The sequence below is a fragment of the Uloborus diversus genome, chromosome 8, assembly GCF_026930045.1.
Source record: "Uloborus diversus isolate 005 chromosome 8, Udiv.v.3.1, whole genome shotgun sequence".
Classification (NCBI taxonomy): Eukaryota; Metazoa; Arthropoda; class Arachnida; order Araneae; family Uloboridae; genus Uloborus; species Uloborus diversus.
In genome coordinates, this window is record NC_072738.1 from 87,038,502 (window position 1) to 87,055,432 (window position 16,931).

The 16,931-nt window shown below is 34.5% G+C and overlaps 1 protein-coding gene across 1 annotated transcript in view; it reads left to right on the plus strand.

Annotated features, from left to right (window-relative positions):
• LOC129228465 (kinesin-like protein KIF23) overlaps positions 1-16,931 on the plus strand; it is a 146,522-nt gene that overhangs the window by 30,915 nt on the left and 98,676 nt on the right. The window contains exons 5-8 of the mRNA XM_054863146.1: positions 6,392-6,507; positions 9,652-9,810; positions 10,867-11,095; positions 15,331-15,433. Coding sequence (XP_054719121.1) covers positions 6,392-6,507; positions 9,652-9,810; positions 10,867-11,095; positions 15,331-15,433 — 607 coding nt within the window. The remainder of the gene's footprint in view (positions 1-6,391; positions 6,508-9,651; positions 9,811-10,866; positions 11,096-15,330; positions 15,434-16,931) is intronic.

Genomic DNA, 16,931 nt, shown 5'->3' on the forward strand with positions numbered 1-16,931 from the left:
GTGACTTGACAAGACATTTGAGCAGCATAACAGCCCAAAGGAAACAAGAGCAGAAGTGCTGGAAATGCGGTAGTGAAGGACACCTGCGAAGGAGTTGTCCGGCTCGCCAAGCTACGCGAGGGAAGGAAAACACCACCACCAGAGCTCTGCAGATTTCCTCTTCTAGTAGTGGCAGTGATGGACTTTTCATTTACGCACATGTAAATGGGAACCCCTGCAGACTGATTGTTGACACTGGAGCCAATGTGACAATCATTAGGACAGATGTGGCTCGTGAATTTGGATTGAAACTGCTGTGGACATCGCCACGCGTAAGTCTCCAGACTGTGACAGGTGACAAAATTGAGATTGACGGTAAAGTGGACTTGGAAATAGTGTTTGGGAATGCCACCTACCATCATACGGCATTCGTCGCTAATATCACGGACCCCTTCATTCTCGGATTGGACTTTTTGAAGAAATATGACTTCACTCTCGACTTCAAGACTAATGAGCTGCACTCGATGAGAGAAGACATAGCCGTTTTCCCTGCAGAGAGTGATGTAAAATCCGCTCATCAAATAATAGCTCAAACAGATTTATCGATTCCCTCAAGGTCAGAATCATTAATACCTGGCTCCCTTGAAGAAAGCAATAGTTTTCGATTTGGACTCATTGAATACCCTAACCTAAGCAATAACCTAAAAGGAGTGCTGGTAGCATCTACGCTTGTAGACCTTTCTAAGGATGTAATTCCTGTGAGAGTCGCCAACGTGAGTGAAAGGCCAAGGAATATCCGGAAAGGTGAAGTGTTAGCAACTTGTACTCCAGTAAACTGCATCATTAGAAGAATCAATTCCCCCGAGACTGTGTCTTCTGAGTCCTTGACATCGAAGTTAATTGGGAGTGCACCATTAACGAAAGACCAAAGAACTGCTGCGGAACAATTGGTGGACGACTTCAAGCATCTGTTTTCATCTACATCGGAGGATGTTGGCCGTACGAATTTAACGCAGCATAGGATTTACACTGGAGAACACCCCCCTATTAAACAGCATCCAAGACGACTACCGTTCGCTAAGAAGGAAGAGGTTGAAACCCTTCTGAAAGAGATGAAGGAGAATGATGTAATCGAACCCTCATCCAGTCCTTGGGCCTCTCCCATCGTCTTGGTCCGAAAGAAAGATGGCTCCACCAGATTTTGTGTCGATTACAGACGACTGAATGAAATCACCAAGAAAGACAGTTACCCTCTTCCACGGATAGACGACACCTTGGACACTCTTTCCGGACACAAGTGGTTTTCGACCCTGGACTTGAAGAGCGGCTACTGGCAGGTTGAAATACACCCTGATGACCGAGAGAAGACAGCGTTTACAACTGGACAAGGCTTATGGCAGTTTAAAGTGATGCCCTTCGGCCTCTGCAATGCACCAGCTACGTTCGAGCGTCTTATGGAGACAGTGTTAAGAGGACTTTCCTACGAATCCTGTCTGGTCTATTTAGACGATATCATCATCGTGGGACGCAGTTTCGAAGAACATCTGGCAAATCTTAGGAAGGTGCTGCAAAAGCTTAAGGAAGCCAATCTGAAGTTAAGCCCGTCCAAATGTAACTTGTTCCGCCGGGAAGTGAACTATCTTGGTCACATCATCTCTTCTGAGGGTGTACAAACCGATCCAGAAAAGGTATCCGCGGTCAAGAGTTGGAGTCGTCCCGAAAACATCCATCAGCTGCGAAGTTTCCTGGGGCTCTGCACGTACTACAGGAAGTTTGTAAAGGGTTTTTCCAACATCGCACGACCTTTGCATAAGCTGACGGAGAGCAAGCAAAAGTTTGAATGGTCCAAAGAATGCGAAGATGCATTTCTACGACTGAAGGAGGCTTTAACATCAACGCCTATCCTCAGCCTGAAAAATCCTTCATCCTGGACACTGATGCGAGCAACGAGGGCATCGGAGCTGTTTTATCCCAAGAAATTGACGGAAATGAACATGTCATCGCTTATTGGAGCAAATGCTTATCAAAGTCGGAGCGAAATTACTGCGCCACCAGAAAGGAGTTACTGGCCATAGTGAAAGCTGTAGAACACTTCCATCATTACCTCTACGGCCGAAAATTTCTGCTTCGGACAGATCATGCCTCATTAACTTGGCTTTTGAACTTCAAAAATCCGGAAGGTCAGATAGCCAGATGGATACAGCGGCTCCAGGAATATGACATGGAGATCAAGCATCGAAAAGGGTTATCTCACGGTAATGCTGACGCTTTATCAAGGAGACCCTGTCCTGAGAACTGCCACTATTGTTCCCGAATCGAGAAACAGTATGGAACGACTAGCCCTACTGCCTATCAGGTGACAGTGACTTCAACATCATCAGAACCTGATCCATGGAGTGACGACCAAGTTCGAAAGGATCAGCTTGAAGACCCCGACATAAAACCAATTTTGGAGTTCATGGAAAGTGACAGTCGGCGACCTAGCTGGCAGGACGTTTCCATCTTTAGTCCTGCAACAAAAAGATACTGGGCTTTATGGAATTCACTCCATTTACGGAACGGCGTACTGTACCGAAAATGGGAATCTGATGACGGCAAAACGTCTAGGTGGCAGTTACTACTTCCCCGATCAAGGATTTCAGATGTTCTGAAAGAAATACATAGTAGTGCGACTGGAGGACATTTTGGTGTCTTGAAAACCCTTAATAAAGTTCGGGAGCGCTTCTTCTGGAGCAAGGCGAAGGATGACGTGGAGAAGTGGTGCCATTCTTGTGACGCCTGTGCTGCTCGTAAAGGACCGAAGAAGAGAAGCAGAGGGAAGCTACATCTGTACAACGTTGGAGCTCCTTTCGAACGAATTGGGATCGACATCCTGGGTCCTCTACCAAGAACTGCTGATGGGAACAAATACGTTCTTGTTTCCATCGACTATTTCACGAAATGGCCCGAAGCGTATCCCATTCCAGATCAAGAGGCTACCACCGTAGCAGAGACTCTAGTCCAACATTGGATCTCGAGATATGGAACACCTTTGCAGATTCATTCCGATCAAGGGAGGAATTTCATCTCTGCTGTGTTTAAGGGCCTATGTCAAATTCTCGGAATTGAGAAAACTAGGACAACACCACTACACCCACAATCGGACGGCATGGTGGAGAGATTTAACCGCACAATCCTGAATAATCTCTCACTTATGGTATCCAGAAATCAACAGGATTGGGACAAGAAGCTACCTTTGTTCCTGCTGGCCTACCGCAGTGCTGTCCACGAGACTACCGGATTTGCCCCATCTCAGATGCTCTTCGGACGAGAGCTTCGGCTACTTTGTGATCTCGTCTTCGGTCGTCCTCCGGATGCGCCTTCATCGCCTGAGGAGTACATCCAGGATCTCCAGGCCCGGTTGGAAGACGTTCATAACTTCGCACGAGAGCGAATCAACATCGCGGCGGAGAAGATGAAGACCCGATACGACACAAGGTCTACTGGACATGAATTCAACGAAGGCGACAAGGTTTGGTTATGGAATCCCATCCGACGGAAAGGTCTTTCACCCAAATTGCAGTCGCATTGGGATGGACCCTACAAAGTCGTTAACCGACTAAATGACGTCGTAGTGAGGATCCAAAAATCACCTAATGCAAAACCTAGGGTTGTACATTATGATCGGTTAGCCCCATACTATGGCCATAGTTCATGAGTATTACGTAAACAACCATGGTTGATAACATAAAAGTTGTAGATAATTTTTGCTTTTAATGTTTAGTAATATTTCTTGTTATTATTGTGTTTTCTGTATCTGTTAGTTATAATTTAATGTGTGTAATTGTGAACTTGTGATAGAAGTTTGGCACCCTTTCTGGGGATCGTACTGCCCGGGACGTGCAGTCCTTAGGAAGGGGGCAATGTTACAAATTCTGTAAATAGTAATTATTGTAGGAACGTAACCTGTAAATAGTTTCCCGTAATGAATATACAACCCCTTTTTCATATGGCTAAAATATACGACCCCTATTCCCTTTTTGTTCATTGATAAAATTTGATAACGGTCAACGCATTTCGAGAAGCGTGTGGAATATTTGAGAAAATTCTTTTCGGTGTATTTAAGCCGTTAGCGATGGATAAACAGTTTAGTTTCGATTGATATTTCGAACTGATAGCATTTTGCTCTGTTTATAGCGAGGCATTTCGCTGTGTTTTCGTATTTGGAAGTAAATACGTGTGTAAACGTTGAGTTTACGGTGTTGTGTGATAATTGCTTAATTGCTGATGAATAATTTAGCAGTTGTTGAAGATCTTTCCTGTACATAGTGTAAATAAATTTCCTGTGTTTTTATCAAGAACTGTGTCTTCATTTCAAGAAAGTGGAAGTCGCACCGAATCCGTTACAATAACTTTATTCAGGTTTAGATGTATAAAGCAATTACAGTCCATTTTGTGAGACATTTTTCAGTTCCTGAATGGTATGATATGTTTTCCATTCCAAAAATCGCAGATACCATTTCAGTATGTCCAAAAATTAAGTTATTAAATTTTTCGAGCTATAATACTGTAATACATAAAAGTATTACCAATAAACCATATATAACGAAAAAAGTAACTACAAATAATATATCTGCAGGTCAGCTGGAGTACGGAATAACTTAATTCAAAAAAAAAAAAAAATACTCACCTAAATATTAGGGAGTTTCAAAATTGTTCCATAGTACCGATGAGAACAGGGGGAAAATTTTAAATGGGAAAAAAAATAGACAGTAATAATCCCCTTATATATTTTAAAAATATTTGGATATTGAATGTAAAGTAAATGACTTGGAAGTCGCCAGCAAGTTAAAATGAAGCCAAATCTATGTAGCTAGTAGTAAATAGCGATGTTATTAGAACAATGATTCACAACCGGTAGCTCACGAACCCCTGGGGGTTCATGAAGGATAAAGGGGTTTTGCAAAAATAATATTGTGATGGCGGAATTTTAAGATGCTTGTTTGAGATGAAGTTTTGAACTCAAGCGGTGTTTTGTACAACCTTTTTTCAGTTATCTCACTCATTCGATACTTTCGTGCAAGGAAAATGCTACCATAATTGCTGTTTGTCATTACGAGTTGCGGATTTTATTGCTTTCGTTGAGAATTATGAAATTGGAGCTAAGTCGAAGTAAATCTACTTTTGAATACAATGTATTAAGGTGAAAGAATTATGAATGCTTTGGTTTCTCAGTAGCTTTAGATCAGATAGTTCGACTAAACTTAATGAAAACATTACTTGGTGCCTGTGCGAGCGTCTGAAACATATTTAGTTCATATTCGATGTTTATTTTCTTTAGCATTTAAATGTGATGTAAAGCTATCGCATTAACACTAGTGTTGTGCCTAAAATGCGCTAAGTGCGATCAGAATAAGTGAACTAAAATATTTTTATTGTTAAAAATTAACTTTTGTTTAATAATTAGAGCTAATTATGCTTGTTTCTTTTTCCTTTTCTTGTCTTTTTTTTTTTCGATGTACGCATTTGCATTTTATTCCGCTATCTTAGCGTAAGGAAAAAAAAACTCTTTAGCTTTCAAACGATTAATGTTTGCATTTTTTCCCTTATCAACCAGCTTGAGTCCATAGACCTTTTCCAAAAGACAAATTTAGTGACCTTTATAACTTTTTATTGAAAGAGACAGCGTTTCTATGTGAATAAGAATTTTCAATTTTTACAGAGATAAATACGTAAGAAACGAATGCAGAACCTAATGTGAGACTAAAACTCAGATATTTGAGCCAAACTTAGATCTTAGCTTCTTTGTCACAGAAATATCCCATTTAAGAGTATTTTCAAACTACTGAAGCTCAAAAAGAATAATCACTAGGGTTTATATATATATATATATATATATATATATATATATATATATATATATATATATATATATATTCATTTCATATATATATATATATTCATTTCATTGCTATTTTAGTTTGTAGCCACATTAGTATTTCTGTATTTCTCTATCATGTTTCCGTTCTTGTAATGATTGAATGCCGATGAGCAACATCAAACTGAAAAATATCTCCCTGATTTTAGTCTGTGTGTGTGTGTTTTAATTTGAAGATTGGTGTAATCTTTTTTATCACAAGTGCATCAATACAATGTTCCAAACTGCTCACCGTTCAAAAGAATGGTCGTTCATTTTTTAAGTGAACGAATGGATCCGTTCATTTTAAGAATTCGTTCTTTTTGACCTGTTTGTTCGTAAACGACACATCCCTAATTCAAATAAAATATTATTCTATAATCTTTAGAAATTTGGAATTCAAAAAAAAAAAAATATTCCTTAGTTAAAACCAAAATTATGCAATGAAAATATTTATTGTATCAATTACCTTTTTAATATTAATATTAATTTTTTTAAAAACTTGTTTTTCAACAGGTTTTCAAATCAGACACTAGGTCTAACTGTATCTACATTCAATCTACTGCTGAAGCTCTTCTGGAACAGCAAAAAAACCTAGGTGTTTTCTCTAATAAAACACCAAAACATAAGAAGTAATTTAAATCTACTTTTTTTCTCACATTTTAAAAGATTTGTATTGTGTAGTTTCAACTATTTTGAGATAAAAAAAGGGCCTTTATTTCTTATCCCAATTGACAATGATCCGTTATACTTAGTCATTAGCTGATATAGGAATAGGAGGGAAAACTTTGCTTTGGGTTAGGAATTGGCTGATTGGAAGGAAACAAAAAGTAGTTGTGAGGAGAAATAATTCTAAATGGAGGGATATTTTAAGCGGGATTCCTGAGGGATCAGTTTTATTGCCTCTTTTGTTATTTTTTTTTTATGAATGACTTCAATGAAAATATTTCTGGAAACATGTATTGTTTTGCTGATGATGTGAAAGTTATAGGGATTGTAAAAAATAAAGAACAAATAAAACAGCTTCAAGAGAATTTAGATCATACTACTAAGTGGGCGAATAAGTGGGGTATGGCAGTTAATATAGGGTAATGTCAAGTGCTACACTTGGGTCATGGAAATCAGCGTACGAGTTATTGTTTGCAGGGTTCAGTCGTTGGTCAGGGAGAAATGTTATTGATCTGAATATCTTATTAAGTCAGGATTTCAAGTGTTGTCAACAGTGCAGCATTGCAAATAACAAAGGCAACAGAATGCTTGGGTTTATCAGTAGATCTATTTCAAACAAATCAAATCAATTCAAAAGACAGAAGAAAGTTCTTCTGCCTTTATATAGGAGTTTAGTAAGACCTCATTTGGTGTATGCTGTTTAGTTTTGGTCGCCTTATCCGAGGAAAGATATTTCTGTATTGGAAAGGGTACAAAGAAGGGTAACAGAACTATTAAAGGGACTAGCAGATTTTGATTCTGATACCCGACTTAATAGGCTTAATATGTATAGCTTAAAACAAAGGAGTCAGAGGGGACATGATTCAGTTGCTTAAATTTAAAAAAAAATAAAGGTGTTAATGGGTTAAATTTTTGCGCGGAAAGCATGACAAGGAGTCATAGTTTTAAGCCACTCAAATCTTAGGCTAACCTGGAAATAAGGAAAAATTACTACTTTAATAGGGTTGTGGGCACTTGAAACAGCTTACCGGAAGAGGGGGTAATGAGCAAGGGGGTTCCAATAAAAAGGATTATTCTGAAGAATATAAATAACAATTTATTAATTAAATTGTATAGTATACTGCATATATATTATAATTTTAAAAATATGTCGAAGAAATTTTCTTTTTAATAGAAACAAAACTGTATATATTATTCTTGTCTTTTTTAAAATCCCATCTATATAGTGGTGGACAAAAAAACTTCACCGCTGGCAAAAATTCAAGTTTTTTACAAATTAATCGAGAAATTCGACTAGTTGTTCTGTAACTTTTGTCATATAAAAGGTATGCTTCAGCTAGCATGTTTCGATAAAAATTGCATCATCAATGCATTTAGGGCACCAGGAACAAATTACAGAACTAAAACCGAATTTTGATCGTCCTTCTTCGTAAATAGCATAGAATAAACTAAACTTCTGCAATTAGTTAACTTACTATTACACTTTACTTAAAATTACTTACAATTAGTTTACAACAAGGGTTTGTTAAACATGAAAAAAATATATTTTATGTTATTTATGATTTTGACTAAAGAGTGGTGCTAAGTGTGTCTGTCATGTAGAAGACAATCCTATCATGCATGAAAGAAGCAACTGAATTTATTGTATACTATCTACTCTCAGGATGTTGCTTTAAGAAATGCTTTGGAACAAGGAATCTTCGAGCATTCAAGAAACTTAATTGAAAATGAACGTCAATAAAATTTCATCTTTCACTTTTGGGTTTATAGACATGTTATCCTTGCATGATAAATTTTGATTAGTAAAACTATTACAGAAATGAAGAATCTACGAGTAGTTTAAAGTAAAATAGGTGTAGAGATTGGCCTACTTCTTTGACTCAGCTTAACAAAAAGCTATGTGATTTTCCACAATGGTGCTACGGGATCTCCTGGACGCAAGCCTGCCACGGAATTTCTTTGACCTTACTTTTTTTTTTTTGATATAAAAAGATAATTAAAAGTAAGTACAACATAGGGCCCGAAATTGGACAGCAACGAAACCAACACCAGTTTTGGGCTTCCAAAATATACCAAGATTTGGATCACTTGTTAGATAAAAATGCTGTGTTATAATGTTTCTCACTTCTTACTGTTCAATCTGCATTGAATTAATCCAGTATCAGTACTTCCTGCATCATATTTTTCCCCGGATTCCAAATCGGAAATTTATCAGCTTTCAAATCGAATGTTATCTTGCTCTCATTTCTCGGCACGTGTGAAAGTCAATGATGGAGAGTGGCATGAGTGTCGCTATAGGAGGTGTGGCTTATCTCGTCATTGTTGACTCAAGTCAACTCAACTGTGATTTTCGATATAACATTTTCATTTAAAAAATAAATAATATAAATGTCAAAAGCCTTAGCTATCAAATTTATTTTTCATTCATTTTTTAAAAAAAATAACTTGCAATTGGTTTTTACAACGTACATAACTTTTTTGTTCTTTAAAAATTTTTTGAAACCTGTATTTCAGCCATCCTTTGTGAGGTTTTTCCATTGGCCATTTGAAACAGAAAATTATCAGCAGTCTTTGAACCATCGGCCAACACTCTGCATCGGCCAAAAATTGCCATTGGTCGAGCCCTAGTATTTTCCGTCGACTGAAATTCTCAGTGATGAAAAACGCATTAAATAGCTGTAATTCTGAAACAATTTTATTGATCAATATGAGCTGTTTTATAAATAATATTTCATTAATTCTACTGCTCTGCCACGTTTTGGTTAAACTTGTATCTGATATGAAATAAATATTTTTTTAATGCAAATTCTAAAAAAATTTAGAAGATTCTGAAAAAAAGCCTACTTTATTGAGAGAGTGGATTTTTTCCGGTGGACCCCTCCGTGAAATGCCCTGGGAGGGTTTTTCAAACTGGTTTAGCGAACCCCCGATTGTGTGTAATCTAAAAATGTCAGCTTACTTGAATATTCTAAATATTTTTATTTCCTTGAAAGCAGCTGTCCTTCATTTATCAGATAATCGAGGTGTTATTGTGTGTATATTTTTTATTTTAAAACCATGATTTAAAAAGCATCTGTTCTGACTATGTATATTGTTTTATTCTGTAGTAAAATCATTGGAGATGGGCCTACTAGAGTTCCGGATCCAGCTGTTGTTGATGTAAATCCCGATGTCAACTATGCTGTGTTTGTGTCCTATGTGGAAATTTACAATAATTACATTTATGATTTGCTTGAAGATGCAGCTGCTGATTCCAGGAGGCCCAAGTAAGTAAAACATTTGTAATTAAAAAAAAAAAAACTATTTAGGAGATTCTTTCCTCATCAACTCTATTAACTGTTATCTAGTTTAGAATTTAAACGTGTCGAGAACACAATGACACCTTAGCTAGAATGTTTTCCCCACAGGGTTGGGTTTTTGACAACACAAAGAACTCAAAACAAATCGAAAGTTGAAAAACCTGTCAAATGTTGACATTGTCAAATACAGTTGTTATTGACATTTTTCGTGTAAGTTTTCCTGATGCTGAAAAATTATTTAACAACAATTTAAACTTATTAATATATTCTTTATTTAGCTTGATTGATAAGTTTAAATCAAAATAAATTTTCCTTTTAATTAATTTTTAATACCGTATAAGCTAAATCTGTTAAATCCAATTTTCAAAGCAGTTCTGTTCAAAAATTTTTAATCACTAAAACTATTAGTTACGAGATGTCAGGGATGGGTCTTTACCAAGAAAAACTTTTTTACCAGGACATGAGAAAGACTAGGTTTTTACTGTTAAAATCATTGTTTTTTATTACCAGTACTAAACTGGTACTTATTTACCAGTAATCTAGGTTTTTATTGGTAAAACCTTGAAAATACTATTAGCCCCTGTTCATTTGCTGGCAGACAGTGATACAGAGGGTGTCCGAAAAGTCCTTGGCACATTTAAAAAAATCGTAGAGAACCAACAAATTGTCGTATGAATTTGCGGTTTGCACCATAATACTTCGCAGGTTCAAGAGTTTTTATGACTTCGTGGGGGAAAAAAAAAAAGGAAAAGAAGAAGAAAAAAGGCATTTGGCAGCCAGGGTGTCAGTATAATGCTATGCTCTTGTAATTCTTCGTTTAGTAATTTTCATTCCTTTTTGCGTTTTCCCATGTCAACAAAAACAATTTAAAAGTTACTTTTTAAAAGACAATCTGAAGTTTTTGTTAAAATCAATTCAATTAAAGCTTATGTTGAAGTGAAATAAAGTTCATATGTATTGTTATGCAATTTTCATTATTGGTTGTATTGTACTTAAATTTGTTGTTTTTCATATTTTCAGCAGTTTAACCAAAGTGCTTCGTGCAGATAACTCTTCGAACATGTACATTTGTGATGTAATAGAAACAGAGGTGAAAAGTGTTGATGAAGCTTTGGAATTGCTTCATAAAGGTCAACAAAGAAGAAGGGTGGCTTCTACTCATTTGAATGCAGAATCAAGTCGCAGTCATAGTGTATTTACTATACGTCTTGTTCAGGCTCCTTTAGACCCTATAGGAGCAGAAGTTTTGCAGGTTTGGTTTTTGAAAAATCTATTTTTTTTCCAATTTAAGATATTTCAACATTTATAATTCTTGTATGATATTTTTGACATCTTTATTGAACTTAAATTTATTTCGTAAACTATATTATGCCACAACTAACTATATCGTGTAAAGTGCCACAATACGGCGAAATTAAATTTTACAGGAGAAGCATTTGAAATTTAAGGTAAGTTCGGAAAATTTGCTGTGCTCTCCAGTGGTTAATATTAGAACAAAAAATATCATTACTTTCCAAAGAAGATAACGTCATTTGAAGCCCTTTAAGCGAAAAAAAAGAAAATGAAAAGTTTCGTATTGTGGCACTCTTCTTCCAAACGAGCAATATAAATAATGAAAGAAACCTCAATTTTAAGTCTATATATTGTAATAATGATATAAGAAAATAAAGATTGATTTGAAGATGCATTTATTATTTTGAACGCTTTAGTTTGTGCAGATTGAAAACATCAGATATATATCAAAATATCGGTCATTTTCAAATCCTGGTTTCTTTACACAAAAAGGTTTTTTAAAATAGTTTTAAAAAAGTGAATTTAGTAACAATTCCAGTGATGTAAGCATGGGCGCCCAAATGCAAAATTGTAAGGGGGGGCTCAGATATTTTAACCATAGTTTAGAATGATATTTTCCCCATGAAAACCAATTTCAGGATAAATTAGAGTCATTAAAATTGGACATTTTCAATTACTTTTTCATTAATGGCTGGAGAAGAAATATTTTTACATTTTTGCAAAGAAAAAAAAATATTTAAAACAAGGAGTCCTAATTTCTAAAGGGAGGGATCTCGAGCCACCCCTTGCCCCCCTATATGGGCGCCCTTGGATGTAAAATTCATATACATTAGACTAGTGGTTGGAAGTAGCGACGCTACTGTAGTAGCCACATTTTTGAGTAGTTTGTAGTGTAGTGCACTACTTTTTTAAAAAAGTAGTGTAGTGAGTAGTTAACTACAAAAAAAATAGTAGTTTGTAGCGATTTCTGGAAACTACTTTTAAATAAACTGAAAAAAAAAATCAAGGTTCAAACGAATTTGACTGGCGCAAATTTTACAAAAGTACATCAGCGGATGCAATGAGAAATAAGACTCATTAAAATACGAGCTGACCTCATGCATTTCATTTTGACGCCATACGTTCTGTTTGACGCCATTAATTTTTTTGCCGTCGTAATTTTCATATTTCACCAATATTTATATTGCGAAAAGCACTTATTTTCGCGAAAATGAAGATATCGGTGATTTCGCGAGTTGAAAATTTGGTGAATTTTATATGAACGGACCGAAGATTGAAGAACAAAAATATTTTAGCGAGGCTTAAATTTTAGACAGTATTCACCAAATAAAAAGAAGCTACTGAAAATTTTATAGAAAAGGATGAAATTGAACTATTCTGGAGGACTTACAATAAATACGAGCATTACAGTGTGTGAGAGTATGATAACGGACATTTTTCTTAGTGTCTTCTGATGAGCTAATTTATCAATCTTTTTTTTTTTTCAATCCTCTTACGGTGTGTGTGTGTATTAGGGTGTGTGTCCCCCCCCCCCCCCCCCCCCCCAAAAAAAATCGAAAGTCGATTTTTCAAGTCACACACTCTCTTATATTTTATCCTTTTGTGTCAAAAAAAAAATCATATAATTTGAACAACGGCAGCAAGTGCCGATTATGTCTGAAAGTGTGAACCAGCCCTTGTGTAATGCTAGGCCAAATTAAAATAAAATGTTTTTTTAGAAACTCAAAATTTCTGTTGATAAAACGTTGCTCCTATGCCCCACATATGCACCACAAAAACATTTATTCAAATTAAAAACCATTTAGATATCCCACACGTGCCTAACATTTATAATTTTCTTCAAAAAATTAAGTTTTTGATACATATTTTCAGCAATGTAAGATTTTACGAAATTATTAAGCTGAAAAATATAAACAGTAAATTAGAAAAGTAGGTAATTAGCGTTAAATAGAAATTTTTGTTTTCCTGTAATTTTTAAGTCTCTCATAGTTCTCAAAGATCTGGTTTTTTTCCAGGTTAAGTTAAATTTTTCATTTAAAATATATTATTTTTTTATTATTCGTTTGTAATTGTTGATCTGTAAATGTGTTCGCCAGTAATTTTTAAACTTGATATTGATTTAAATTTATATGTAATTTTTTTAAAGATGACTGAAAAAAAAATCAATTTTTTAAATAAAATTAGAAATTTTAGGTCAAGTGTGGCATATCTAAATGTTTTTTGAATAAATGTTCTTATAGTACATGTGGTGTGTTGGGTACAGGGGCAACGTTTTATCAACAGAATTTTCGAGTTTCTAAAAAAAGTCTCCCCCCCCCCATTTGGCCTAGCATACAAGTACTGTTTTACACATTCAAGTGCAAGTCGGCACGGGTTGCCGTTGTGCAAATTATATGAAACTTTTCTCACGATTGTTTTGACACAAGAGGAAAAATACAAGAGTGTATGATGCTTGAAAAATTGACTTTCATTTTTTGAGGGACAACCTACTGTGTATGCTCTTTATTTACTTATTTTGTTGGAAAGTAGCGAAGTAGCGACTACATTTCAAAAGTAGTTTGTAGTTGCTACATTTTTAAAAAAGTAGTTGTAGTTAACTACATTTGTAACAAAGTAGTTGTAGTTGTAGTTCGCTACAAAAAAAATGAAGTTTTTCCAACCACTGCATTAGACCAAGAACTGTATTGAGCTATTTGTTTATGTAATGGGTAGTGTAATTAAAAACGCTGCTCATTACCTTACTATAAGTACTTAGATAATGCAAACGAACCAAGTCGTCAGTGACAGTTAGTACAAACAATTAATTTTCTTTTAAATTAATTAAAAACTAGTTGATAATTATTTTAAAAGTGTTATTTGTTTGTTGATTGTTAATGCTTAAGGGATTATTTAAAAACTTACTGTTAACTACTGATAAATGGTATTTCAAAGACTTTTAGATATTTATCTAATAATATATTGGTAACATGTAGCTAACAGCAATAAAATAAATATAACTTATCTGTTGAAAAATGGAAGCCCTTATTAATGCCTTAGCTCCCTTGCCTTGACTCACTGTCTTGAAGTAACTAGTGTACTGTAATCACAATGCCAAGAAGAAATCTGTTTTAAAATAAAAGTAAATAAAAAAACTTAAAAGTTATTACTTCTTCATGTTTTTAATTTAATTGCTATAATTGAATGAAAATCAACTTTGTTTTTCTTGCCATCTTATTAGTTGCTGTCGCCTCAGATTATATGAAGGGTTTCTTTCACACTTTAAAATTTCTTTTATTTTAAAACCAGTTATATACATATATATTTTGAAATTAATAGATTATTTTTTGCATTTCAATGTTGTTTGTTATGAAAGTAGCCCAAGATTTTTTTGTTTTTAACAAACAATGAAATCATTTGAAATTGAGTTGTACATAAGTAAATATTTTAATTATTTTTAGTAATTAAAATGCTATATTCATTCATTAAAACCTAAGTTCTTAATTAGAGAATAGCTCAATATGACTGATTGTTAAAAGGTTTCAATTTGTTTTTCATTAATGTGTCTATTATTTACATAAGTGAAACTACATTACTTCTATACTTTCACTATCATTTGTTATTCTTGCAGCAATAATTATACTGCTTGAAAATTCAGTTAAATTATTTTGTGTAAACTTTTTAGTTTTATCATGATTAGATGTGTCTTTAAGAGTAGTTTTAATAATTTCTTAGAATTATTATGCTAAGTGGTTACTGGAAGTAAAGTATTTGTTTTAGATTTCCTACAATATTTCCCTGTAGATAGTTTAATATACTGTTTTTTACTAAAAAAAAAAAGGAGCAGCTTATAATGAAATATATTTTTCATTATAAGCTTAAAATGTTTTAAAAACTGCATTTTATTTAATATGCAATAGTGTTCAAGTAAGGCAAAGAAAGGAAACCATTATCATTAGCAATGTAAATCAAGGAAATTTGGTGATCTTAACCGGGGAAATTTTTTTCAGTTGTCGCAACCCTGTTACAGTAAGTACCCAACCTGCAGTTAACCATTTAAGACTTTGAACATTTTATTATAAGAGTTTCATATTTATAATTTTGATTGACAGACATTTTTAATACTTATACATTTTTTTCTTTTTAACTTTTGAGAATATTTTTAAAAAAGGATTAGTCTAACTTGTCATTTAATAATGGTAAAAAAATTCTTCACAGGATAAAGATCAAATGATTATAAGTCAACTGTCATTAGTAGATCTTGCTGGAAGTGAAAGAGGAAAGAGAACAAAAAATCAAGGTCTTGCTACAAGAGAAGCCGGTATATTTTTCTGTACCTTACTCTAAATTAATATTATTAATTTCAATGTTACAAAATCTTGATATGATTTATGTATATAGTTGAAATCTTTGTGCCTGTCTGTCTCTGTGCAAAGGTCTGCAAGCGTACTATGAACCCATGCTCACTTGTACCACTTATTACAATGCCTACTCAATTCTTTTAATCAGGGCTGTAACCAGAAAATAATTTCGGGGAGGGTTTTAAAAATTTCATGCGGAGCTTTACGCTATTTGTGCCTAGAGTCCCTTGAGAACAGTGTGGCGACAACAGCGGTGTTTTTCCCCCCGGACAAGCGCGGCCGCAACTTTCGTCCAGATGTGACGAGAGAAAATTTTGACCGTTTGGCGATTTGCCACCAAGTGTGAATCGCTATCGCGGTTTTGGCAGCAGACATGGCTTGAGTTTCTGAAGCATTTCGCAGAGGCTACTGAGTTTCTCTCCATTCTTTCTTTTCACTTATCCACCAAAAACAAATACATACATAAGATTTCTAAGAAAAACGTATTGAAAATGATAAGCAACATCACCATTTTCTTTACATATTACTCGTATGTGTGCATGAATGAAAACAAAATAAATGACAAATTTTAACTTTCACAAGAGAAATCAGAAAAGAAGACCATTACTTTAAAAATTAAAAATTTCAAAACCCCCCGACTGAGTCGCAATTGTAGAATCAAGAAGGAAAATTGAAAATCCTTTTAAAAGCCTTATATTATTGAAAATCAATGTCAAGTATTTTATTTGCTATCGAATAGAAACTGGCAACATATTAAAATATCATTTTAAATCATTGCTTTTAATTTCCTTGTCGGCCAACAATGAATTTGTTTATCAATCGCATGAATAAAGGCTTAGTCGTTATTAAAATCTGCTTTTAAAAAACGTTATAATCCGAATTCTATGAAATATGGAAGTTCCAAACACATCTTATCAGACGCGGAAAGAAAATTCTCTTTATTTTGGTATTAAATTTTAAAAAATTAACAGTGATTTCACTGCAAAACCTTTAGACGAAATGCGAAAAACCTTTTAGACGGGTTTAATTAATATCTTTGTTAATTAATGTTAACCTAGCCAAGAACACTATCGATCAGCTCTCCTTTCGAACAAATTTTTTTTTCCAAAATCAGTCCATCCGTTTAGGCGCTATAGTGCCACAGACAAACACACAGATACACAAATACACAGACACGTCAAACTTATAACCAACTTCCATTGTTTGTCGGGGGTTAAAAATGAGTCTTCTTGGAAAAAAAAAGCTATGATAATTGTTTTTCAAAGAGAGAAAATTCGAAAAATAAATAATGAATTTCCATTGCTTATTGTAACGTGCAATTAAAAATGTTCCTCTTGAAGCAAATTTGGAAAAATAATATATCTATATCTGGGCGGTTCAAGGCAAATCACCCGATTGTAGATCGAGACTTTTGCACTATCTTATTCAATATTTTACACTCTATTTAGAAGTACAAGA